Here is a 23,952-nt window from a genome sequence, read left to right on the forward strand (position 1 = left end):
CGATGCCGACGCCAGCGTCTTGCCGTCCGGCGCGAAGACTACGACGCCGACCGTGTCCGAATGGCCCTCGAGCGTCTGTATTACCGCATTCCATTTCTCTTCGACCCTTGGAAAATTCCGTATCCATCTAGGTATACAGTTTACGAACTGCTTTCTTATTATACTTATTGTCGGTGCGAATACGAGGGCACTACAGTACGTCTGAAGAGGAGCCTGCTCGATAGCTGGCCGATTATAGAGGACGAACCGCTTCGCATCATGGATAAAGCTTAAAATGCCAGGGCAATTACTTAACTAGCCGAATTGTTAGCGAAAGCATTGAACGTGCTAAAGGTATACTAACGGAAGTAAATAGCTCTAAAGACGCGATAGCATGAGCTCCTTTCGACACCTCCCCCATCCATCCAAGAGCCTCGAGCCAGTGAAGAAGGTGCTCCTGTAAGAATTGATGTACTTGACCATTATCGCAAAGTCGAGCTCCACTTTTCTGGAGGTGCTGGATCCAGTAAAGACATGCGTACTGGACTTCAGGAGGAAGACTTTGTTCAACTCGGCTTCTCTCGACATTAGCTATAAGCATGCCGGGGGCATCTACGCAACAGATATCTTGCTTGAGTGATGACGACATAAGCTGGATACAGCTGTTGGTTAACACTTGGTGGGCTTCCTTCTCGTCTACCCAGAAATTTGGATCTCGGCATCTCTTTTTGTCGAGAAGAAAGTCGCGAAACGAAGGGTGATGCAGGCGAAGCGGATATATGTTGACCTTGGGGACATCTAGAATTGCATAAAGATCCTTGAGCACCTCATCGATCTTTTGCTTGGTATTAAGCAGCCTGTGAAGCGAGCTGGCAGAGAGCTGGGAGAAGAGAACAACGATGCTTCCAAGAATGTGCCTTTGCATGCCATACGATGCTTCCTTCTCCTTTGCTGAGTAACCTGACCGGATAGATTTCTTTAGGACGGTAGTATAGAGCTTATTAAGGTGTACTTCTGGATGCCCTTCTGAATGCTCTTCTGAATGCTCTTCTGGGTGCTCCTCTGGTGCAGGAATAGAGGTACTGCCTTCTAGCAAAGTTTGCACTCTTTCGTCTGCGAGATAACCTTCTTGAATGAACCGACAAGCGGTTGCGGCCCAAATGAACAATCCCCCTGCAATCTGGATCAGGCTTTTAATAATCTCTTCGCCTGGCCAGGAGTCATCCAGAGAGTGCTCCTGTCTAATAAGTTTAAGATTATACTCGAAGAAAACAGAGATGTCGTGATCTACGATTAAGGGTGATATACTGTGAAGTACAAAATCCTGGAGATTCGCATTTAGTAGCTGACTGAATTCATATCGGATTGGAATCTCAGGTCGGCTCGTCAGTAAGACTCGTAGTCGAACCGTCTTTAACAATCGAGCTTCAGCCAAGAGCTGTATGATAACCTTGATGTTTTTGTCACCGTCGCACTCATCAAGCGCATCAACGACAAGTATGTACGAGGACTGGCCACCGTTTTCACCTAGCTTTAATAGTGGACGTAGGATAAGCTGCTGCCACTGGTCACGGAGTGACTGACTCGCAATGTCGCGGCGCTTTATGATGGCATCGCAAATGTGCTGTTGGAGAGAGGGTATGTTGTTCGCCAGCTGCCACGCAATGCTCGTGATGAACTTGCCTGCATGGCTGACATCTCCACCGCCGCGCGAGAAGAAGAAGCTGGCTCCGAGATGCTTCTCATCAAAGCGCCTGCGGGCGACAGTGCGCGCAATTGTCGACTTGCCCGTGCCGGCCAAGCCGTTCAACCAGAAAATAGAACGCCCATCTTGCCCATCAGCCCAGTCGTATATCTTTTGGAGGAGGTCGACGCGGGTATCGGGAAGGCAGGCCGGGTCGTGTTGTCGCTGGAATGAATTGAACGGCGCGTCCTCTGCAGTAGGGAGGGAGTTGAGCACATCGTTCAAGTCTAGATTTCAAATCAGCTTTCCTGCTGCTTTAAGGCTATAGCCAGCTAAGCACACTCACTTTCGCTGCTCCCAAAGCTCACAGATCCATAGTTAGTGCCAGCGAAAGCCAGTGAATTCTGGTTGGCGGACACACTACTAATGAGTTGAGTGTTACCTGACATGAGTTTGGAGTAGCGACGCTAAGTTTTGCTAGGTGCCGGTTGTTGCTCTCTTCTGGCACATGTTGCCGTGTGTGGGCATGCGAACACCTGGGAGTGAGTTCATGTCTGTATCCAGATGAGTTTCATCCTCAACCAGCGAATGCATTTGCAAGGCTCGCTAATCAAAACTCCTGCCTTGCCGCTATCCACTACTGGAGAGCAGCTATCGCCTGCAAAGTAATTAGCGCAGACATCAATACTACGGGTGTCTTGGCACAAGGATGAAAGCGCTGAGGGAAAATAACCTGCAAAACGCCCTCTAGGAACCTGAGAATTCCCAGGACGTTCTACCAGCATCTTTAGTTAGTGAGGTGAAATTACTTGCTTGATTATTCTAAGATGTAGAAGACATAGGATTCCTTTTATAGTAGGAATTATTGTGTTAACCCTTTGTCCTGTGTTCTCTTCCTTAACACTTCCAGTCATCCCTTTTTCCAACATATTCCCGTAGTATGTACGCTCATTAAGGATTAAGATCAATCAACACTTTCAATTCTTGGTAATCAAGTGCTCTCCTGCTGAAGTCGCATCTCCAGATCACCTGATCAAAGGAACAGCTATTCTCTATCAGATATCGATCAAGCCACAGAGGACTGAATATCATTATTTCCTACACTGACAGGACATAAGTCTGGTCAGGGTCGTCAAATCACGCGAAAATCCCCCATCACCACCCACACATTGAGATACGCTCAAAAGCGTAGAGAGAGCGATCAGTATACTATTTTTTGATTTCCTAATTGAGACGCGTCTAGTATTTCGTATGCCAGCCCTTTGCTTTGACCACCGCTCGTAAACGCTTCGGAATTGAGTCAATCAGTGCCCAGATGGTCTCCTAAGGGATCACCCACCACGCCTGATTTAACGCCGTGTTCATGGCCTCCCGTGCGTCCTCTGAGGCACCTATCATCTTCAATTCAGGGTGGAGCTCTAGGACCTTGGTTTTTAATAGGTGCCACATGTGTTCGATGGGGTTAAGGTCTGGGGAATGGGTTGGCCAATCGATAACCCAAATACCATGCGTCTCCAGCCATTCTTGGGTGATTTTGGCCGTATGGATCCTTGCATTACCCTGGATAACAGTATCCCCAGGTACATACATAGGGAGGAGCCCCTCCTCTAACGTAGCGATGTAGGATTTCGCGGAATAGCCCTGTCTTAGAGGGTCTTCGTCGCGGTCCATGATCACCAGCTCCGACCTCCCTTCACGCGAGATTGAGCCCCAAATCGTCTGCGAAATCGCCTTTCCAGGGGTCTTAGGCTCGATCATCTTTGGCTCGTATGCTTCGTGATATAGGCGCCATATCCAAACCTGTTTTCCGCCGGCACATTTCTCATAAGAGTACTCGTCTGTAGAGTGGGTCCTTGAGAAGTCGAAATCTACGAACTCACAGGCGAATTGGAGCCGGTCTTTGACGTGGTAAGGCCTGAGATGGGGCCTCTCCTTCGCTCGCCACTTCGTAAGGTGATATTTCTTAAGCGTTCGGTAGACAGTCTTCTTTGAGATCCGGAGGTATTCGACGCCTGCGAGGAGCTCTGAGTACTCCATCTTTGGGAATCTGCGTGCAATTTTGACGATATGCCGTTCGTCTGACCGTGATAATATAGGGGGGCGGCCCTTACGAGGTCTAGATTTAAGGAGGTGGTCTTGATCCCATCTTTTCTGCGTCCTGTACACCGTAAGTTGCGTAACGTTGAACTCCTCCGCCACTTCGCTCTTCGTTTTCCCACAAGCTAGGTTCCCTAAGATCACAGCTCTTTGAACATCGGTTAATTCGTCGTTTCTGCGTCGATTGGCACTAATTTCATTACCGAAAGACCTCATTTTAATGGTGATGTTGATGGTTAAAATGGTGGTATTCAGCTGAGATAAAAGTCTTGATGTGTGACTGACCAGACTTGTGGCTTAGTACTTTACTCCACTCAAGCGCCACGCTCCTTGCCTCCTTTATTATGTAATACGCGTTGTTTCATCTCATTTACAGTACATAATGATCGATCTCTTATGACCAAATCACCCTGAAATCCAACTATTCAGTAGAATCAGTCGGATAAATCTAACTAATAGAATGAGGCTCCCTACCCCGCTACACAACGTTTGTAGCAACGTCCTTATTGCCATTTCCTATAAATATAGGGCTCCTTAGTGCAGCTGCTTTCCGCAGGTTGTAAATCTTTTCTACCCTTGAGGGCGGGCCCTGCCTACCCGGATCTCTTTGTCGTAGTTTGCATGCGACTTCTCTTACTTGATCTAGACAAAGGGTCTCTGCGCTCTCTTTTGGGAGTGCTCGTTGTCCGTCGATTGCTGGCTCAGCATTCACTTCCTCGTCCATATCTATGTCCATATCTATGTCCATATGGTTTGAGTTTTCCGAGGCAATGTCACTTTGTGCCACGGGTATCCCTAGCTGGTTCGGGCCGGGCAGGACATTATATTGTGTTTGTATACAATCGCAGGTTTCACCAGTCTGCCTATCCAGACTCCTGCCACAGTTTTCTGAGCTGCGCCATCTGCACTTCGCTCGTCCACAGTCGCCCCCGAACCAAAAGGGTCTCTGCCTGTGGAACGCCTGTTTGTTCCTTAAGCATACATCACCAGCGTTCCAGCCTAGCGACTGGTCCTGTCTCTCTGTATACCGACACGCGCATCCGTTCTCTCGAGCCACGTGGTAGTCTCTCCGGCCGGGGTTTGATCCCGCCTGCTTTCAGATTCACCGAGGGTCAGAGCCCATTGAAGGGATGAGGTCCTTGGAGCCAGCAGTGGCTACCACGCACTACGCCCCGCGACTACTGTAAACAGTAGCCGTTTCGCGTTGCCTATAGAGGTCTCCCTCTGATGGGCCGACCGTGTCTTGCAGGATAAGGCAGTACTCATGCGTTTCACGCCGGGCAACGCAAGCAGCCTTATCCCATTAACCAAGCTCGTGTCCTCCATCATCTTAAGTTGGCCCGTGATTCTCCTATTGTATAGATCCAAGCGACGGGTCTGTGTCTCCATTAAGCCTCCCACCAGGAGCATACCTGTGTTTCTCCTCTATCGACTGGCCTGTAACTCCAGTTCCGTAAACTGTCGTGCTTGTCGCGCCCGGTAAGCTCGTGTCGTTATGGTATTAACAGGTTCCGATAGAGGGGCCTTAACAAGCGCTCCCGTTGCGAAGAGGCCCTCCGGCCTTAACAGAGTTCACCTAGATTTATACAAGTTAGCCTTAACAAGTTCTTTAGAATTAGGATTGTTCCAAACCCTCGCTACACGCAACTCGTTGCTCACGCGTAACCCCAGAGTAGGCGAGCCTGAGGGTGTCCTGTTAGGGGCCTAGGACGCATCCTCATCCACCTGATAATAAGTCAGGCTTCCGGATCCAGCTGCGAGCTAAATAGACCCCTATCGGATGGTTTTCATCTCCCATTTTTATCCCTCAAGAGGCTTCCCTTGATGAAAGGACACCGTGTTTAAGCAGAGGCAGTAAACACGGTCGTGCTGGTGTTGGTGGTATGGCGATACCCCGCTCAACGCTTGCGACCTGCACGCGTAATGCGTGCGTCTCTCTCATCGCCACTACACTTAGCCATCGATCGAGAACTCTTCCCCATTAATGTTTCCACCCGCGGCGACATGGACGCGTACAGTTGGACTTCGCGGGCAGTTCTGCCTATTAAAACAAGGATAGAATTGTATGTTCCTACTTTTTATACCTGATTTCTCCCCCCAATGTTCCTAAGTGCAAGTTACTGGCACACTCCTGAGTAGCAGTTCCCAGGACCACAATGATCAGAAGTACTCCTGCAATAGCCGTAATTACTGCAGCAATCCCCGTTACAACACAGGTCTTGTTGCCTGCAAAGTTCGGACCACAGGAGCCATCTAGGCTGGGTCCTCCGTCGTCCGTATGACATGCACCGCCATCTAGGAGACGCTTAATGTAGATTCCGAAAATATGAGAAATATGTACTAGCTACAAAACGTCGACCTTCGGATCGTTATAGCCAGGAAGCTCGACGTACAAGAACATCAATGATATTGTGCGGTGGTAATAAGCCAAGTTGAAAAGGCGTTTCAAGGGGAGAACAACCAATTATAGAGATCGATGTAAGCCAAAAAGAATTTAAGCCACGTAAAAATAAGTGAAGTTGTTCATTTTATCACAGCCTTGCACTCCTTTGAAAACACCTTACCCGTCTTTCGCCATGCCAAAAGGAAAATAATATGAATCACTCAAACAACCGTAAGATGATAGGCCTTGTATACTTGCAATGCTCCTTCAGTGCTCTGGACCATAGCGAAGAACATTGTTAAGAAGAGTAAAGCGCAACCCAGAACGTGCACCATTGAACGCCATCCTGCCGATCCGCCCACCTGGAAGGCTGGAAGGATCGACAGGATCGTCGGTTGCAGTTCGCCAAGGCTACGTGGCGTTGCTTGGCGTTTACCTCTCAGATCAATCACCTCGCTCTTCCACCAACGACCACCGTAGTTCTTTTTCCATCCAACAATCACCTTGTTCCTTTTCCATGGAACAATCAACTTGAGCACTTTGTGCCGTCATCACCTATACCAACAACTCGCTCTACTGATATGTGACCTTCAAACATGCTGCACACTCGCATTTGGCAGCGTGCGGCCCATGGACATCATGCTTCCCGTCATGTCTATGCACTCCTACGCCAATCAAGTCCTATCGATCGATTCAAATCCTATCCAGGTCTATTCCGCACTACAACCCGTACATCTTTATTTCCCTATAGTTTTAATATTTACTAATAGCTCTATAGGTTTGCTGCATGACGATAGTAACATTGCTCCGTCTCAGTCCTCCGAGTCCCCTCCTCAGTCCGCTCAGCCCGCTCAATCCTCTCCGTCCCCCCCGTCCTCTCCGTCCTCTCAGCCCTCCTCTCAATTCTCACCTGCGCAGAGCGCTACTACGGACAAGATCAGCGCGCTCCAGATAGACATGGCTACTACATCAACACGATTGGATCACCTCAAAGAGTCTTTTGGGATCCAAGTTGTTAGCCTCAAGTCCGCAATCAGTGCTCTCGATACCAAGTTCGATACGAAGTTCAATATTCTCGATACCAAGCTTAGTGCCCTCACGACCGAGTTCAATGCCTTCAAGGCCGAGTTCAATGCCTTCAAGGCCGAGTTCAATGCCTTCAAGGTCGACGTCAAGGCCGAGTTCAATGCCTTCAAGGTCGACGTCAAGGCCGACATCAATACCATCTCGTATAGCCTCAATACCAAAATTGATTCAAAGTTTGCAGAATTGCAGCAACAACAAATGCGATTGGTATGGCGGGTGGTCTTTACTGTAAGTAATATCCCTCCAATTATATCGATATACCTGTTAATAGTATATAGCTTTTAAGCAGTGTGGTTGTGGCACTTGGCGGTGCGACCACCTTATTTATGCGAGACCGTTTAGCTCCGTTGGAGACTCGTCCTGTTGCGGAGAAATAATATATAATCGCAATAGGTATGACTACGCATTAATGAGAAATGGAATAAGATTTAATTAGCACTAAAACAAGTTTATTATACCCCCCCTATACGACTAGTTAGGTTTAGAGCTAGAATAGAATAAATCACCTGTTGACTTGGCTGTCTTCAACATCAAGCCATTGTCTTATTTCCAACCTGTGTGGATTTTGATGCCTCAGACATCTGGACCTTGTTGATTCTGGATCTGATGGACCGTGGACCAGGATGGCTATTAAGGCCGGGTCGGCTGATGGATAACTATTATTATTTGGTCCATTTAACGCCTGATACGGTCCTATCTAGTCCATGCAGGCTGTATCGCTACTATGGAGGACAAAAAACCCTGTAGGGAAACCCTTTTAGAAAACCACGCTAGCGCTACGGCGGCTTGCCCGCTAATTATAGCCCTATTTTTATCCTCAATTGTTGTTCACTGCTGGGGACCACTGCTTCCGCTCTCGCGGATATCTTGCGAACCGCCTGCATTACGCAGGCCTACCCCTTCTTCTCCCTCTCCCCCTATTCATCCCTAATCCCTTGGAACGGCGCGAACCCTGAACGGTCTTCCTCTTCTATCTTGCTGGCGAACTGAAATTGTAGGAGTAGACCGCGTGCGACTATCCAGCGGGCCGCCGCTATTGCACTCGCCGGAGTGGAGAGGATCTCAAGCAGGCCCTGTGTTTGGATCCGTGCGAATAGCTCTAGCCGAGCCTGTTCGCGTATTGAGCAATGGATCAGGACGTGACGTACTGTTTGCGCAGACCACCCGCAGGCGCAACTCGGGCGTATCTCCGGAACTCCAACCCCTGCAAGCCATGTGTTGAGACCGATCACCTCTGAGCGGAGGGGGAAGAGGGCAGTAGCGACGTGTTTCGGGGCTCCGTCATATAGTTTTAGGCGGTCCTCGCGCCAGTTGCCCTTCCAGATGCTTGCCGTTTGGTTCTGAGCCTTGCGTTGCCATTCCTCCTGCCAGTTGCGATCCGCTCACTTCCCGATGGCGGTTTTTATGCGGAAGGGTTGTAGTGGGGGACTCCTACCTCCCCCACGGCGGTGTTGTCGGGCTTCTTGCCTGACCATTTGGATGATCTCCTCAGCACGCTGGCGCCCCATCTCCGCCACGCTGTGTGGACGTATGCGTATCGCACGCGGCCTGCGTCTTCCTCTTACTCCTTGCACACCCCTATTCTGCAGCGTCCCCCAGACCCTTTCCAGTGTTTCCGATGTCTTAGCCACGGCTGGGTGGCTGGCTGACTTGGCGTAGTAGCCTAGGGCGCTTGCTTGGATGTAAATACATGATCAAAAGATCCCGAGGTCCAGCGCCAGTGCGAAGAAGTACAGTGACTAGCGAAATTGGCTTCCGCCCTGCGCGGCCCAGAAATTCTCACTGCACCGCCACCTCGCACTCTTGGCGTAATCTTTACGCCATGGTTCTTAGTTATCAATATAGTAGTTACTGTATTCATTCGGCCCCTAAATGCTTATCACATTGATGCCTTACCATGGCAATCACGTGAACCCAAATGCCCTTCGTACCGTCGAGCCATTCAGCGCAGCGAGTTCTCCTGCGAGGCTGGGTTCAACCTTCGCCAGCCTTATCCCCATTTCCAAGTGTACCACCACATCCCCGTCATGGTTCATTCACTCTTTATCAAGAAACGATGTTTGAGTCTACCGGGAGACTTAAACTCTGGAACACTCCCTACTCTAAGTAAGAGCCATGCGTCTACTAAAGCGCAGCGGCAATGGGGAGCTCAGTATGACCGACGACCTGGTTGAGGACGATATCCGTCGGAAATACGCCATCCTCTCGCATACATGGATACACGGCGAGGAGGTTACATTCGAGGAATTTCAGAAAGGTACGGGAACGCACAAAGCTGGATACAAGAAGATCGAGTTCTGTGGAGAGCAGGCCGCTCGCGATGGGTTAGAGTATTTCTGGGTGGACACTTGCTGTATCGATAAGTCCAACAACACTGAGCTGTCGAAGGCCATCAACTCCATGTTTCGATGGTACCGCGATGCGACGCGATGCTATGTCTATCTGTCGGATGTATCAGAGCCGGTCCCTAATACAAACAACTCGCATTCGCCACCTTGGGAGACGGACTTTCGGCGAAGTCGATGGTTTAGGAGAGGCTGGACGCTTCAAGAGCTGATCGCTCCTAAGGTAGTCGAGTTTTTCTCCAAAGACCGAGTGTGGCTGGGAAACAAGAGATCGCTCGAACAGCAGATTCGCAAAATCACCGGGATTCCTGCGGCGGCCCTTCAAGGAGGTGCACTCTGTCAATTTAGCGTAAAAGAAAAACTGTTATGGGCTCAAGGTCGCGAGACAACGGGGGCGGAAGACCAAGCATACTCATTGCTGGGGATTTTCGGGGTGAGCATGGCAATGATTTACGGGGAAGGAATAGACGAAGCGTTCCGGCGGCTCCATTTGGAAATTGAGAGAATATCCAAAGGCATATCATCCTCCTACCTCTTCTCACATCACAACGACGAGGAGTAAGGGCCGGCTAACTGAAACAGGCAACCAATTCGAAGACTTCTCGGTCAGCTTTAGTCTCGCGGATGTTTCCGAAACTGAGCAATTCGTCGCAAGACAGACAGAATTGCTAGAAATGCACAAGACCCTTCAAGGCGATGGTAGTCGTCGCATCGCTGTCCTTCACGGTCTGGGAGGAATCGGTAAAACTCAGCTCACGGTCGCCTATGCTAAGCGGTATCGAGACAATTACTCGGCGGTGCTCTGGCTCAACGCCAAAGACGAAGACTGTCTCAAGCAGAGCTTTGGCAATGTAGCTCGGAGAATACTCCAAGAACATCCGTCTGCTCCACGTCTCGGTGGTGTGGATTTGAAAGGGATCTTAGACGAAGTAGTAGAAGCGGTCAAAGGGTGGCTAAGTGTCTCCAAGAACACCAGATGGCTCGTCATCTATGACAACTACGACAATCCTAAATTACGAGACGATTCGAACCCGACAGCATTAGATATCAAACGATTCCTCCCTGAATCATACCAAGGGTCGATCATTATTACCACGAGGTCGTCGCAGGTTACAGTCGGCCGTCGTATACCAGTCGGAAAATTGGAGGATATGCAGGACAGCATCGAGATTCTATCGAATGCGGCAAGACGAAACGGACTACGCGATGGTAAGAGATTCCATAAGTAAAAACATGTTTCTAACATGACCGACAGATCCGGACGCCATCGCACTTGTCAAAGAGTTGGACGGACTTCCTCTTGCACTAGCAACAGCCGGATCATACTTGGATCAAGTGGCAGTCAGCTTGGCCGAGTATCTTCAGCTGTACAAAGCATCATGGCTGAAGCTACAGAAAAAGAGTCCGGGACTAAGCTCGTATGAAGACCGAAAGCTCTATTCGACCTGGAACATTTCTCTAGGCCATGTCCGACGGCAGAACATGCTCTCGGCTCAGCTTCTTCAACTGTGGGCGTATTTCGATAATCAAGATCTTTGGTTCGAGCTTCTTCAGCACAACGACTTAGAAGATCCCGAGTGGATTCGTGCGGTCACTGAGGACCGAATCAACTTCAACGATGCTGTTCGAGTGTTATGTGACCATGGACTGGTGGAAGCGGATTCATTGTCGCACGAGTTGGAGTCTCGTGGATACAGCATGCACAGCTGCGTACACTCCTGGACTCGTCATATGTTAAATCAAGAGTGGAACTGTAACCTAGCGAAGCTAGCGCTGAAGTGTGTCGGATTACATATTCCTGGAACTTCGAGTGATCGGTGGTGGATTACGCAGCGACGGCTTCTAGGGCATGCGGCCAGGTGTTCCTTAATGGAGACAGAGGCATACGGCGAGATGGAATGGGCGTTACATAACCTGGGCCTGCTCTACGGCGACCAAGGGAAACTGAAGGAGGCAGAAGAGATGTACATGCGAGCGCTACAAGGAACGGAGGAGGCGCTTGGACCGAAGCACACATCCACTCTTATTACTGTGGGCAACTATGGTGAGCTGTATACGAAGCAAAACAGGCTAGTCGATGCCGATAAGCTGATCCAACGGGCTCTGCGAGGATTGGAGAAACTACTTGGCCCTGATCATTTGATTACACTGGGGGCAGTCAATGGCGCTGGTCTTTTGTATCACAAACAAGGTCGGCTTTCTCATGCAGAGAGGACGTATCAGCGAGCATTACAAGGATATGAGAAGGCAGTCGGGAGTGAACAAGCCAAGACTTATGTCCCTGCGCTTGACGTAGTGGATAACCTCGGTAATCTATATGTGGAGATGGGAGAGGAGGAGAAGGCACTGGAGATGTATTTGAATGCTCTTTCAGGATTTGAAGTTGTGCAAGGCCGGTCGAGCAAGCGATGGCAGGATATTAGTTCCTCTTTGGCAGCATTGCATGGGGATGTGGATTGAAATGGCCTATTCCTAACGCTAATAGCAGCTTCTATGGGCACGTGTTACGAGAAGGGGATATCACGTGGTTGTGTTGTAGTTGACCGTCACCACACCCCGTGTGACAGTAGCTGTGACAGGAATCTTGATGAGGTTCCATCTCTACGCTAGGTTTGATTAGGCTTAGGCTCTCAGCCTATGCTAACCATGGGCCATGCCCATAACACCTCGCGGCGTACCTGCTCTCTCTTCTTTTAGGTGTAAGAACCACTTCGTCTCCTTCCTGCATAAGAGCTCTCTACACTATCAGGACGGTTGATACTCGATTAACTTGTCGGACCTCCTCAGATTCTTGATCTTCTAATGCAACGCTAGAGATCCAAGAGTCGGACACATAGGTCTAGAGAAAGGCACGACATGTATCCTAGGCCAAGGCTACCTCCTCTAGTGAAGAGCTGTAAAGGTATATAACTAGATATCGTCCGGCTTGCGGTGTAGGACGTCGCGAACGTATCTAAAGGATGTGAGTGTTATGGGTTGAAACCCTTGGTTGGCTAAGGCTGAGAGCCCAAGCCTGATTAGGTTAAGGGTTGATTCAGAGTCCAACCCTCTTCGATGTAAACAAGAAAGCTTCCCCTTCTTGTTCTCTTCTTTAACTTGATCTAGAATATATTTGGCTACGTGTATGTTGTGTGCATCCAGCTACCGTGCCGTAACAGTGAGTGTAGGTCATATGCATGATAAGTCTAGGTGTTCCGTACTCCTTGAAGAACGACGTGGCGTAGCCGCGCTTATAGATAGTTGTCCGACAGTAGGACCGTATCGTCGAGGGGCTTGCTCTGGAAGCCAGCTAGAAGTTCCTTTGCATCTTATTCTCCGGCTTCGCCCTTTCTAATAGCGCGTTGTGGCACCATAGTCAAAGAAGTTTCTTAGAATAGTCGTAGAGACCTTTGGCTGCTTGGAGCGTTGATAGCGTCGACTACTTCTGGAACTGAAGGAGAGCACTGTAGAACTGCGAACAGGGCTCCTGACTGAGACCGAGACTGGAAATCTAGGGAGAAAGGGCATCTTTATGGTCCTTACCAGAGTGTATTTTCGACGGGCCCTCGTCTTTCAGTGGTATTGACCCTATGTTTTCGACCTCGTTTATACCGCTGGGAGAGTTATGGGGAACTCCCAATGCTGTATGTTTTTGTTTTTGCTTTGTTTTAAAGCTGGCTATCAGGTATCTATTTCGCTGCAAGCGGCACACACCAAGTTGGAGGATATTCTATTAGACTTGGTGAGGGAGGGCCGGAGGGGAGATGGCAAGGACATGGTCCATGCCGTACATATATCAAGCCGACCGGCATATGCAAGTTAGGTCCTTTGATACAACAATCGGAGACTGAAATCTCCCCCAAGCCACGGGTCTCTTAATTCCTATCGGCTTGCCTGGCCTCGAGATGGGCCTTATATAAGATGGAATTCGATATTTCTCTAGAAATGCTGGGCTAGTCTCAATCGGTTCAGAGCTCACGGATAGAACTGGACCGCGAATATGACAAGAGGAAACTACGATGAAAACACTCCATTCAAATTCCTGGGCTTCATAATCCGGCACGACTCGATCACAGGCCACGATTCATGTGTTTGATTCTGGAAAACGGGCCGTCGAGCGCTGGATTGACGCTGGAGAACTCTACATTGGCCCAAACGAGTTTCTGGACTCTTCTCCCCATGGTGGTCAACGCGATGGCGCCTAGCAGTTTTGGAGGCCGCCACGTCCATAGCGTAGTCACCATGTTTGCTGGCAATTCTGCGTACTTCGACTGTGTCTTTGGACAACTCCTGACCCCCTGTACACCTTGTCCGTGCTTGTCCTTTGTGGAGGGACTATCAGGGTAGTAAGCAGGCTTATCATCCAACTGAATAAACCGACAACACCAAGAAAAAGGACAGCCGAGTCTCGCCGACTGGCCAAGTCGGAAAAATAGTAGATTCCTGTTCAATAAAACCCTTTCGGATGCTTGGATTTCGTCCCTCGATCTGCCTCTAATGCGCACTCGCAAGTCCGTCCCCTACTACGTTCGCATCAAGTTCGCCCACCAGCCCTTCGATCTCGTCACCAAACTCCACCTTCTGCCCCCTATCATCCGGACACATCAAGTCCAGCTTGCTATCCGGCCCCTTATCCATAATCAAGAGCTTCGCGAACTCCACCCGCCCGCTCGCGTCGCTCCAGTGTCCCAAATTATCCTCCTGCGGCCGCTTGGGGTCCAGCATCAACAGCATCCCCAGCGTGCGCCCCACAAAGTCCCAGATGAAGTAGACCTTGTTCTTGTACGCGGCAGGCGTCATGAAGGTTTGGAATTTGTTCTCGGCCATGGCGGGGTGGTCGATGAGGAGGCGGTAGAGGCGTTTGAGGTAGTTGACTTTGGAGGCCCATTGTTCGTTGGCGTCGGTGGGCACTTCGGCATTGAGCATGGCGTCGGTGTATGCTTGACGGGTGGCCACGTTGGGGTCGGGGAAGCGGAATCCACTAGGCATGGCGAATGTATAGAGCCGGGCTACCTAATTGGAGTAAACAAGGAAATTGGAGAGGGTCCTATAGTTTCCCTGGAGATTAAATGCGAATTCGAGTTGATACATGTGCGGCTGAAGCTTGAAGAGCTGAGACTAAAGCTGATAGATAGGGGGAAGAGACGGTGACGTAATTACAATGTATTGAATGTGTTCCTTCCGGAACGGTACCAAAAAAACATCGATATTCACCTGAAGACTTCAAGGGGAACAAAACCGCGGTCCATAACCACGACTATACCCGCAATACGATGAACCTCCTTAGTTGCCAACTGATATCTTTGCCTTGGACGTTCTGTCTTTGGTGCAGTCGAGATTGATACGCATGCTGGCCAGAAGGGCTCCTCCAAGGTTTCGAACACTCTGAACCATAGCTGTCATCAGACGGCAGATAAAAGGTGAACGAAATAGATCTCATAACGAATGACTCTAGAGATGACTGTACTGTAAGCAAGGCCTGGCAATGTGCCAGCACGGAATTGGGAGGCCTTCTGGGAGGGAATATGTGAAACCCGCATAAGAAGATAGGGTTCTCGTCGAGCTATGCGGAAATAGATATATAGGACCTGCATGGAGGATTTGACATCCTTATTTATTTGTACCGGCAAGTGGTTGTTAAAAGACAACTGCTTTACTGTACCCGTCGAACGTTTGATTTAGCATTTGTTATTGATGTTATAACTTATACTAACTATAGCTTCAACTTGTTGTCAGGGTCCATCCTCGTCAATATGATACATATAATGGATCGCCGAATCTCCCAAATTTCTTCGCGTTTTCACAATGATCTATAAGTCAACCGACTGCAATTTGTCGCCAGTATCCGTCTCTTCGACAGACTGGTTTTATGAATACCTTCGCAACAGCTCGTTTCCCAATGGACAGCCGATATGATGATATGCAATGTGGAAGCCTTTAATCCCGTACGAAGGACAATCTATCACACTGGCGGTTGAATGGAGATATAATCGAATTCATTTTATCCTATTTTCTCACTGGCGTATCTTTACTATTTTCCCCGTTACCGAGTCAATGATTTCTTTCGTACTTCCATGTCAGGGCAGGCTAGCACTATGAGTCTTCCCATCCGGTAGCGATACGGCCGATGCGCCGTAGCCCATACACGACCGACACACACCGCACCGGCCTGCAGCTCATGAACAGGGGAGAAACGGCCACGGCTCATCGTCACGTTCTGTTCGTGGTGTGCTTTGCCATCGAAGGCCACGGGGGGTGAACCGCGGTTCAGGGGAAACGCACCACTATGAGTCGAGGGATGTCATCTTCACTCTGTCATAGGACGGGCATGACTATGGCAAGGACGTGGCGGGTCCGATGGGCTAGCTAGATGCTCTGGATCTGCCTGCCTTCGTCCATTTTCCTGTTTCGCTCGTAGAGCACTATGCATAAGATTCCTTGCTGGGAGTGTGGACTCGTCGTCTCCTATCGTCTTCTCTTGGGATAGGATCAAACGGCCCTGGATGAGGTAGCGGTTCAGAATGCTGTAAAGCGGCATCTAAGCGAGGATAGAAGCGAAGATATGTACCTTGTTGCTTGATTTCAATGGAAGCTTTTGAACTCAAACTGGGACAATCAGCAAGACTCTAAGCGGTAGGGCCGAAAAGCTCAGTGCAGGCAAATCATCCAATTCTATCAGGGAGACCCCTTCGTCCGTCTACCACACCATCGACAGTGGTGGTTCTATTAAGGCAGATGATCAGCTGCTACAGTGGAAACAAGACGATACATTCGGCATCCCGTCCTGGCATCAGTATCGGCATTGTGCAGAAGCTAGCGAAACCGTCTACAGGTATCGATTCGAGACCAACCGATGCTGAAATTCTTCGGGTTTTATAGAAACGACGACTGAAACGACAGACGAAGATTATCAATTTCCTATCCGGTGACTGCCCGTCGCAAGAGTGAATCAATTCCCGGCAATCGTTCTTTCTGCCGCCGAGGGCTTGTCCGTAGGGCTCTTGGGATGTGGAACGAGATCAGACAAATTGCTGCCCAGGGGATGCCCAGATGTGGAAATATCCTGGGACATGGTCATCCAGTCGACCAGTCGAGTTGCTTTGCGACTGTGCCCCATCTCTAGATGATCGTGGGCAACGATTCCCAGAGGGTTGGGCTCCACCGTCGTGCTTGATCTTCTATACATGTATATGAAACTTCATATAGAGCTATTTGTAAAGTGCTCTATCCTCTAGGGCCGGGGTGCGCCTTGTCCTTGGATTATTGGGCGATTTTCTTCGACGGTTTACCTACTACAATTCCTATTGAAGGAAAGGGCGGAACCCCTTGACCGAGTGTTTTAATCCTCAAGTTTATGTAATATGTTCACTATACGAACAACTCCTATAATTCCGGTGACAGGAATGGAGCTATAAGGATTCCTTAGTGACCCTGTAATTGAGCGCTCGTGCCGCCTCGTGGGTGATGATCCAGTTTCACCGCGCCTGTTGCGGAGAGCAATATATATCCCTGTCGACTACCCCATGATCTACGTGCATTCAATGAATACCGCCCTCCCCAGCCAAGCCCGCCACCAAATCCTGTATGAACCTATTGAACCTTACTGGACTCAAGCTCAACTACTCCGCTATCGTGAACTCTACCCGAAGTGGGGTAAGCCCCTAGATGTCCTCGTGTTTAAATGTGTTAAAGCATATATAGGTCGCTAGCGTGATCCTTTAAGGGTGTGAATTGTCTGGTCGTTCGGATCGCGACTCCGGTCTGTACCATTTTTCTTCCCCAATTGTTCTTGGACCTCAACGACATGGATTTACCCCGCATCTTGTATAAGGGACCTCCGAATATCCGAAGCGAAGGCGCCCTGGTAGACCTCAGGGTTGCCCAAGCGCCGGGCGGCCAAGTGATTCAACGTTTCCCAGAACAATTTGGCACCGCGGCGCCCCGCAGGATGGCAATCATTGCCGTTTGGCGCGGCGAGGCCGGGGGGGTGGCTCTAACTGCACATGTACATGAGATCGATTGACCTCTCGCGTGCTTGATATGATTTCCCTGCCCTCGGCAACTCGTACTCATCCAGAGCTTTAAAGTCCTCGAGACACCGGATTCCGGTCTAGGCAGTATGGAGCAGGTTCTCGTCGTTCGAGACACGGTTTGACTTCGAAAACTCTCGCTGTGACTTGCGCTCATAGTCTCCGAACGTCCAACATGGGGAAGCCAGATGATATGAACATTGACGATACCAAGGCGGCGGAGGCCGTGGTTGTGGAGGATGTTAACAAGCTCCACCTCACGGTCAGCCAAGAGGCTGCCACGCCAGGAGAGGGAGAGGCGATGATGACCAAGGCTAAGTGGTTGGCATGTATAGCTCTCGGCTTAGGATACACGACGCAATTCCAACAAGGAGCGTGTACCGGAGCTATCTTGAAAAGCATTGACGAAGAGCTGGGTAAGAGAGATAATAGGTATAAGAAAGAATGAAGCTGATGACGAAAAGGACCGACAAACTACTACAATTGGATGCTCGGTGCAAATACCATTGCAACTGCCGTGACATTGCCACTGGCAGGAGGCATATCAGATATCATCGGTCGACGTTGGTTCTTGATCTACGGTGGTGTGCTAGGCATCATCTCTGGAATTGTGGCGGTATCGGCCCAAAGCATTCCTCAGGTCATCGCTAGCAGCGTGCTTGCCGGTATGGGTGGAGGCGCACAACAGCTTGCGTGAGTTATCACGGATCTCGGCCGTTGTGAAATTACGAAATTGCTTACACCCGTTGTAGCCTCGCTGCAACCGGAGAACTCGTCCCCAACAAGCACCGAGGGAAGGTCCAAGCCTGTCTCGATCTTGCCATCCTCCCATGGACAATCTTCGGAACTCTCACTGGTAGGTATCCTGTGTAATTGTCAGTCTGGGGTGCGAATGCTGACCATTCGTCTAGGTGGAGCCATGGTCACGTACCACAGTCTCACGTTCCGGATCAACTTCATTATCGGCATCATCCTCAACACCATCTCTTGCCTCATGGCTTTTTTCTGCTACTTCCCCCCTACCAGGACCCACAAGCTCATTGAGCGTGGAACGACGAAGTGGAAGGCTCTCGCCTCTCTTGATTGGATCGGTGTGGGTTTCCTCACTGTCGGACTCGTGCTGCTTCTGGCCGGCGTGGCTCTGGGAGGCGCAACATACCCCTGGGATCATCCTGGATGGATCGTTCCTACGGTCCTTGGGTTCGTCTCACTCGTGTCTCTTGGTTTTTGGGAGTGGAAAGGGACCAAGGAGCCATTCATGGCCAGAGAACTCTTCGCCGGCAAACTCCGCACGTTCGTGCTGTTCCTCTGCGTCGATTTCGTCGCTGGAATGGCCTTGTATGCCAGTGCGGCGTTCTGGGCGCAGCTCTGCAGAGGGGTCTGGCAGGTGACCCCGATCAAGGTTGGCGTCTTGAGCATTCCCGGAGGATTCGGCGGTGCAAGTAAGTCCTTCTCGTGATTGAAAGGCCGGGACATATCGGATCTGTAACTGACTTGGAATAGTTGGGGGCTTTGCTGCCGGGATGGTGATCGGTCGCTACAAATACACTTCCACCAAACACTGTCTTATCTTCGGCACCATCCTCAAGATCATTGCAGATGTCATGCTCATGCACCTGAAGCCAGGAACCATCCCTCTGGGACTCGGGACTGGTTTCATCTCGATGGTCTCCACCGGCTGGACTAGCGTGTCCCTTATCGTCTGCGTGCAACTCACCTGCGAAGATGAGGACATCGGTCTTGCTACGCTGATGCTAGGATCCGTCCGCGCAGTTGGTGGTTCCGTCGCGGTCACCATCTACTCCAGCCTGTTGACCAACACAATGAAGACCGACGCAGGTCCGAGGGTCGGGGAGGTGGTGTTGAAGATGGGCCTGCCCATATCTTCGTTACGACCGCTCGTCCTATTGCTCATCAACGAAGACACGGAGCTCGCAGGTCACCTGCCCGGTATGACGCCGGAAATTTTGCAGGCCGCGCGGGATGCGCTCGCCTGGTCGTGGACACTCGCCTTTAAGCGCGTCTACACTGCCGCCACCGCGTTCGCTTGCCTCGCTTGCGTCGCTGCGATATTCACGAAGGACGTGTCACACGCGATGACGGACCATGTAGCGGTTCGACTTGAGAATGAGAAAGAGAAGGAAAAGGAGATTACAACAGCTTAAGAAGGTAACCCGCGCATGATACTGATGAAAGGCGTATCTCTGTCCGTCAATAGGGGTATTAGTGCAATGAAATGGATTCTCTTGATTGACTTGCAAATTTCGATATATCCGAACGAATGTTAATGCATCGTCAAGTAAACAGATATCAACAGTGAAGCAGTACAAATGAAATCCAAGTCCGACAAGTAATCAATGACTATTATGTAGACGCCGAGTGGTGTTGGACTTGAAATGAGTGCATGTCGCGATACTAAAAGAAGCCGAGGGTCTCAACTCTCAACTCTCTCCCGTTCCACACCAGACGTTGGTTCCTTCCTTGCGTTCGTTGTGTGACGCCAAGTTGCACAGCCACACATCGACTTCGTCATCAGTCGACATCTCCCCCCAGACCAGCCATCATCATCACCACCGCCGAAACACCACAGTGAAAGGTACGCAGCCTTTTTGCCTTCTCTCTTTTCACAACGGCTGGAGCCTCCAACCTACAAAGCCATAACCTGATCTACGTGATCTCCTCCTCAACACCTCGCATTTCCGTCTGGTCCGAACCCATCAGACACGCCCCCTCCCACCCAACATGTGCACCAGCTCCGACCTCTTCCTCGCCCTCCTCGCCGTCCTCTTCCCCCCCATCGCCGTCTGGATCAAAGTCGGCGTCTTCACCTGCTCCTCCCTCGTCAACGTCCTCCTCACCACCATCGGCTACCTTCCCGGCCTCCTCCACGCCTGGTACATCATCGCCGCCTACCCCGACCCGAACACCTACGACTACGACTACGAAGCCCTTGAGTCCGGCAACGCCGACGGGGCTACCTACCCTCACGAACACGCCGTCGACGGCGTCTGGATCTACGTGCGAGACCCCCGCCTGGCCCGCCGCGCCATCGTGCAGAGTAAACATCCGAATGGGTACGGCGCGGCGGCGCAGGAGCAGCAGCGGGGAAGGGGCAGGGAGAGTGATCGGCCGGCGCAGAGGAGCTATGGGACGACGGGGGGGCAGCAGAGCGGGGTGACGGGGCAGCACGCGGCGACGGGGGGTCAGTCGCAGGCGGGCGGAGAGGGTGGAGGGGAGGGGAGTGCGGGAGGGGCGGCGCCGCCGAGTTATGCGGATGTGGTGGCGGGGGATCATAAGGTTCAGCAGCATGATTGAGGGGAGTTGGCGAGGATGGTGGTGTGGAGAACTGGGGAGGTTGTCTGGGCGCGGGCGATGCATGGGGGGATTGATCCATTCTAGGGGACGGTATGCGAATGATACGCGGTGGCAGGCACGCCGTCTTGTTTCTTTGTTCTGAAGGCAGTTGGTGCTGGCATTGAAGGCGGAATTATTCTATTCGTATTGAATGATGTCTATGATTAGTGCCTGTGGAGGGCAGTGGTAGCATGGTGGACTTGGCCTGTTAATCTGGAATCTTTTTATACCTTGAAATGGAAATCACATCCTCAATGATACTTCCTTAGGGTGACATTGAGACATCTGCGCTATGTGGACGATAATAACTACCTAATAGCATGGAAGAGCCATAATAATCAAGTACGCGAGTCTTTTGGTGTTAGGTGATAGACTATATTACGCGCATTGTCCTTTATGCATTTATCTGTGTCGACCGGAGTCATTTATGTAGCCCACTCCCTGATACATTTTATAATGTCGTTGGTCCATTCCAGGCCGAGTCCCTCGCACCGTCGACGGACCCCAAACGAAGGAGACACAAACCATATACACCGTGTCCAGTAAGGGGGGTCCCTCCTTCTAGTCCACCCGTCCGATAGAACTCCAATCGATGCCGCTAGAAGCAATAACAATAATAGGGTATTATGCGAGCGAACGTATGAGCGCGCAGAAGCAGGCTCGAGCTCCCAGAAAATAAGAAAGCAGGTCACCCCGGGAATGGACCGCTGCGTCCGGGTGAAAAAGTGAAAGTACGGTCGTCAACCCGGCGAGCAGACGGGACGAACCTCACCCACTAGGTCTACCCGCCAAGTCCATATCCATGAAGGCGTTCGTGTCCCGCACCAGGACCATCTCCGCCGCCCGGTCTACAAAGTCCTGGTGCGCCCTCGCTAACACCGCCTGCGCCACCGTCTCCCCCACCACGCGATGCACCTCGTTCTTCCCGGACCACATGTGCTCGACAAAGACGCCGTCGCACCCGGAGTTCGACCCCAGCCATCCGTTCCCCTCGGTGCATGTGATCTCATGCAGGTCAGTGGGGCGGTCGTACGCGTAGCGGATGTACTCGCCGAAGGCGGCCTGCTCGGCGGGCCAGTTCTGGCGGAGGTTGTCGCAGCCGGGGAAGCGCTCATGGTCCTCCGGGCAGGAGGCCCAGGCGCGGAGGATCTCGTGGGTACGGGGGTTGTTCTGGGCGATGATAAAGCCGGCGTTGTTGTAGACGCGGCCCTTGGTGTCGAAGTTCTGGTCGGCGATGGGGTCGCGCGCCATGGTGAGAGAGGCGCCCGGGGGGACTTGCCAGCGGTTGAGGAGCCATTCGAAGGGGAGGTTGAGGTGGGTGAAAAGGGCGTCGGCGTCGATGCTGATGACCATGTCGTAGTTGTGAAGGTGGTCGGAGAGGGCGGGGATTTTGGTCCAGGGGGCGACGCGGTCGCTGAAGTTGGGGGTGCGGATGAGGTGGTAGTCGTAGCCGTGGATCGTGGCTGTCGAGGTTAGAAAATCGCAGGGGGAAGCGGACGACATGTGCGCATACCGTAAAGCCAATGATTCAACATTCCCGTGCTCGTGTATCCATGCTGTCCGTAGACAAACCGCTCCGGGTTGAGCGCTTGTTGCGACCTGTCCAGCGGCCTCGTGTCGATATCGACAATCGCCAATCGCCTGCCGAGTGGTTTGGTCCATTGTGGCGTGCCCTTAAGGACGTATGTCTGTCCCCGCACGGTGGTGAAGTCCGGTGCGTCGAGCGGGTACCGCATAGGTGCCATGAGTTCGCGCATCATCGCGGGAAAGAGGGCCTCACCCTCGATAGTTTGATGGGGTAAGAAATCCTGTGGTGCCGGGCTGTATTGATCTATCAATCCACGGCTCTGTCGCATTATTCGGATCGGATACTCACGGATGGTATCGCAGGCCTTTCCCCTTGCTCCATGGGACCGAGTCGCGATCGATCATCACGACTGTGAGAAGAAAAAAGAACAGAATCCCAGCCGCGATGGCAGCGCGGGCCCAGGTGAAGTTCATCATCTGGAAACCAGGCATGGCGCGATACATTATGTGGAAGGGCCGAGTGTTTGGAGGGTTCGCGGAGGTCTTGAGTCGGTGGCGATCCTGCTATCTAGACATGGAGGCAAACCCGGCTGATCGGAGCACAGGGGGCTCGGGAGGAAATGATAAATGATAAAAGATTTGAGACAGTGGACGAGCGGAGAAACGAAAAGGGGGGGGAAAGGAAAAGGGAGCGTTGGATTTCGACTTTCGAGTTAGGCTGCCACCGGCGATGATGATCAGATTCGCTGACTGAGGGAGTGAGTGGAGAAGGGGGAATTATTATTGAGATATAATAAGCAGCGCAGCGAATCTACGATTGGGCATTCGAGTCGTAATTATGAGCGGCGATTTTGACGGACGAGGTGACATGAACGATGAACGATGAACGACGTGGAGGAGAAATCACCAAATCTACCAATCCGCCAAATTATTCTTTCCTAGATCCCGCGATTCCGTTCTAGTATTCCGTACATCTTAGCAGTTTGGTTCGTACCAAACTCCCAATCACTCTCCGCACCCTTGCAAGGCTGCCGACTCGCCTGCGTACGTAGTTCGCCGTTTAATTTTACATCAAAGAATCCTCCACTCGCCCAATCCGTTGGTCCTTCACATACGGAGTACATATATATGATATCTCCATCCTTCCAATCCTATCTTAGGACGTCATACTGGGACAAGGCTGGGCGGTATTCGCGGGTCATATACGCCCATTTGCTTCTCCAAGACCGCCCAAGGCCACCGTATCACTCCGCGGACGGCTAAACCGCTGTCTCGATGACTCCATTATTCCGAGTGATTGCCTCCGATGGAAGATTTGCAGCGGACATGGCCATTGGCTGCGTGGCTTCAGCTCCTCGCCAGGGCTCGCCTTTCCTCTTAGGATTCGCCGGAAACTAACCCAATTCCGTCGAGCTGGTGGCGCAGGGTAGGGGCGGGAAACTCAAAACTGGGAATCTGCCTGGAATAGGAGATAAGGGTCTCGATTTC

At 51.2% G+C, this 23,952-nt stretch overlaps 7 protein-coding genes across 7 annotated transcripts; 4 read left to right on the forward strand and 3 right to left on the reverse strand.

The window, feature by feature from the left end:
• Positions 1-286: 286 nt before the first annotated feature.
• P152DRAFT_445135 (uncharacterized protein) lies at positions 287-2,112 on the reverse strand (the record flags this gene model as incomplete). The annotated part of the gene is made up of 2 exons (XM_033677833.1): positions 287-1,950; positions 2,010-2,112. The coding sequence occupies 2 exons, from the start codon at positions 2,110-2,112 to the stop codon at positions 287-289; spliced, it is 1,767 nt and encodes a 588-aa protein (XP_033538609.1).
• A 4,522-nt stretch (positions 2,113-6,634) lies between these two features.
• On the forward strand, positions 6,635-7,783 carry P152DRAFT_453585 (uncharacterized protein). Its single transcript, XM_033678406.1, has 3 exons — positions 6,635-6,872; positions 6,922-7,457; positions 7,508-7,783. Exons 1-3 carry the CDS (start codon positions 6,740-6,742, stop codon positions 7,604-7,606), a joined length of 768 nt encoding a protein of 255 aa, XP_033538610.1. The 5' UTR covers positions 6,635-6,739; the 3' UTR covers positions 7,607-7,783.
• Positions 7,784-9,108: 1,325 nt separating this feature from the next.
• Positions 9,109-12,332, forward strand: P152DRAFT_504414 (HET-domain-containing protein; the record flags this gene model as incomplete). Its single annotated transcript, XM_033682372.1, has 4 exons — positions 9,109-10,089; positions 10,157-10,783; positions 10,830-11,970; positions 12,272-12,332. The coding sequence occupies exons 1-4, from the start codon at positions 9,345-9,347 to the stop codon at positions 12,330-12,332; spliced, it is 2,574 nt and encodes an 857-aa protein (XP_033538611.1). The 5' UTR covers positions 9,109-9,344.
• A 1,584-nt stretch (positions 12,333-13,916) lies between these two features.
• P152DRAFT_5453 (uncharacterized protein) lies at positions 13,917-14,829 on the reverse strand. The gene is made up of 2 exons (XM_033683063.1): positions 14,714-14,829; positions 13,917-14,611 (listed from the first exon to the last, which is right to left on the reverse strand). The coding sequence occupies exon 2, from the start codon at positions 14,540-14,542 to the stop codon at positions 14,048-14,050; it is 495 nt and encodes a 164-aa protein (XP_033538612.1). The 5' UTR covers positions 14,543-14,611; positions 14,714-14,829; the 3' UTR covers positions 13,917-14,047.
• A 2,513-nt stretch (positions 14,830-17,342) lies between these two features.
• On the forward strand, positions 17,343-19,856 carry P152DRAFT_478044 (MFS general substrate transporter). Its single transcript, XM_033681626.1, has 5 exons — positions 17,343-17,999; positions 18,048-18,276; positions 18,336-18,439; positions 18,495-19,025; positions 19,087-19,856. The coding sequence occupies exons 1-5, from the start codon at positions 17,759-17,761 to the stop codon at positions 19,746-19,748; spliced, it is 1,767 nt and encodes a 588-aa protein (XP_033538613.1). The 5' UTR covers positions 17,343-17,758; the 3' UTR covers positions 19,749-19,856.
• A 341-nt stretch (positions 19,857-20,197) lies between these two features.
• On the forward strand, positions 20,198-20,898 carry P152DRAFT_478045 (UPF0057-domain-containing protein; the record flags this gene model as incomplete). The annotated part of the gene is made up of 1 exon (XM_033681627.1): positions 20,198-20,898. The coding sequence occupies exon 1, from the start codon at positions 20,326-20,328 to the stop codon at positions 20,896-20,898; it is 573 nt and encodes a 190-aa protein (XP_033538614.1). The 5' UTR covers positions 20,198-20,325.
• A 474-nt stretch (positions 20,899-21,372) lies between these two features.
• Positions 21,373-23,078, reverse strand: P152DRAFT_5547 (uncharacterized protein). The gene is made up of 3 exons (XM_033683066.1): positions 22,818-23,078; positions 22,451-22,760; positions 21,373-22,400 (listed from the first exon to the last, which is right to left on the reverse strand). The coding sequence occupies exons 2-3, from the start codon at positions 22,695-22,697 to the stop codon at positions 21,706-21,708; spliced, it is 942 nt and encodes a 313-aa protein (XP_033538615.1). The 5' UTR covers positions 22,698-22,760; positions 22,818-23,078; the 3' UTR covers positions 21,373-21,705.
• Between the last annotated feature and the right edge of the window lie 874 nt (positions 23,079-23,952).

The sequence above is a fragment of the Eremomyces bilateralis genome (genome assembly GCF_010015585.1).
Source record: "Eremomyces bilateralis CBS 781.70 unplaced genomic scaffold P152scaffold_1, whole genome shotgun sequence".
Lineage (NCBI taxonomy): Eukaryota > Fungi > Ascomycota > Dothideomycetes > Eremomycetales > Eremomycetaceae > Eremomyces > Eremomyces bilateralis.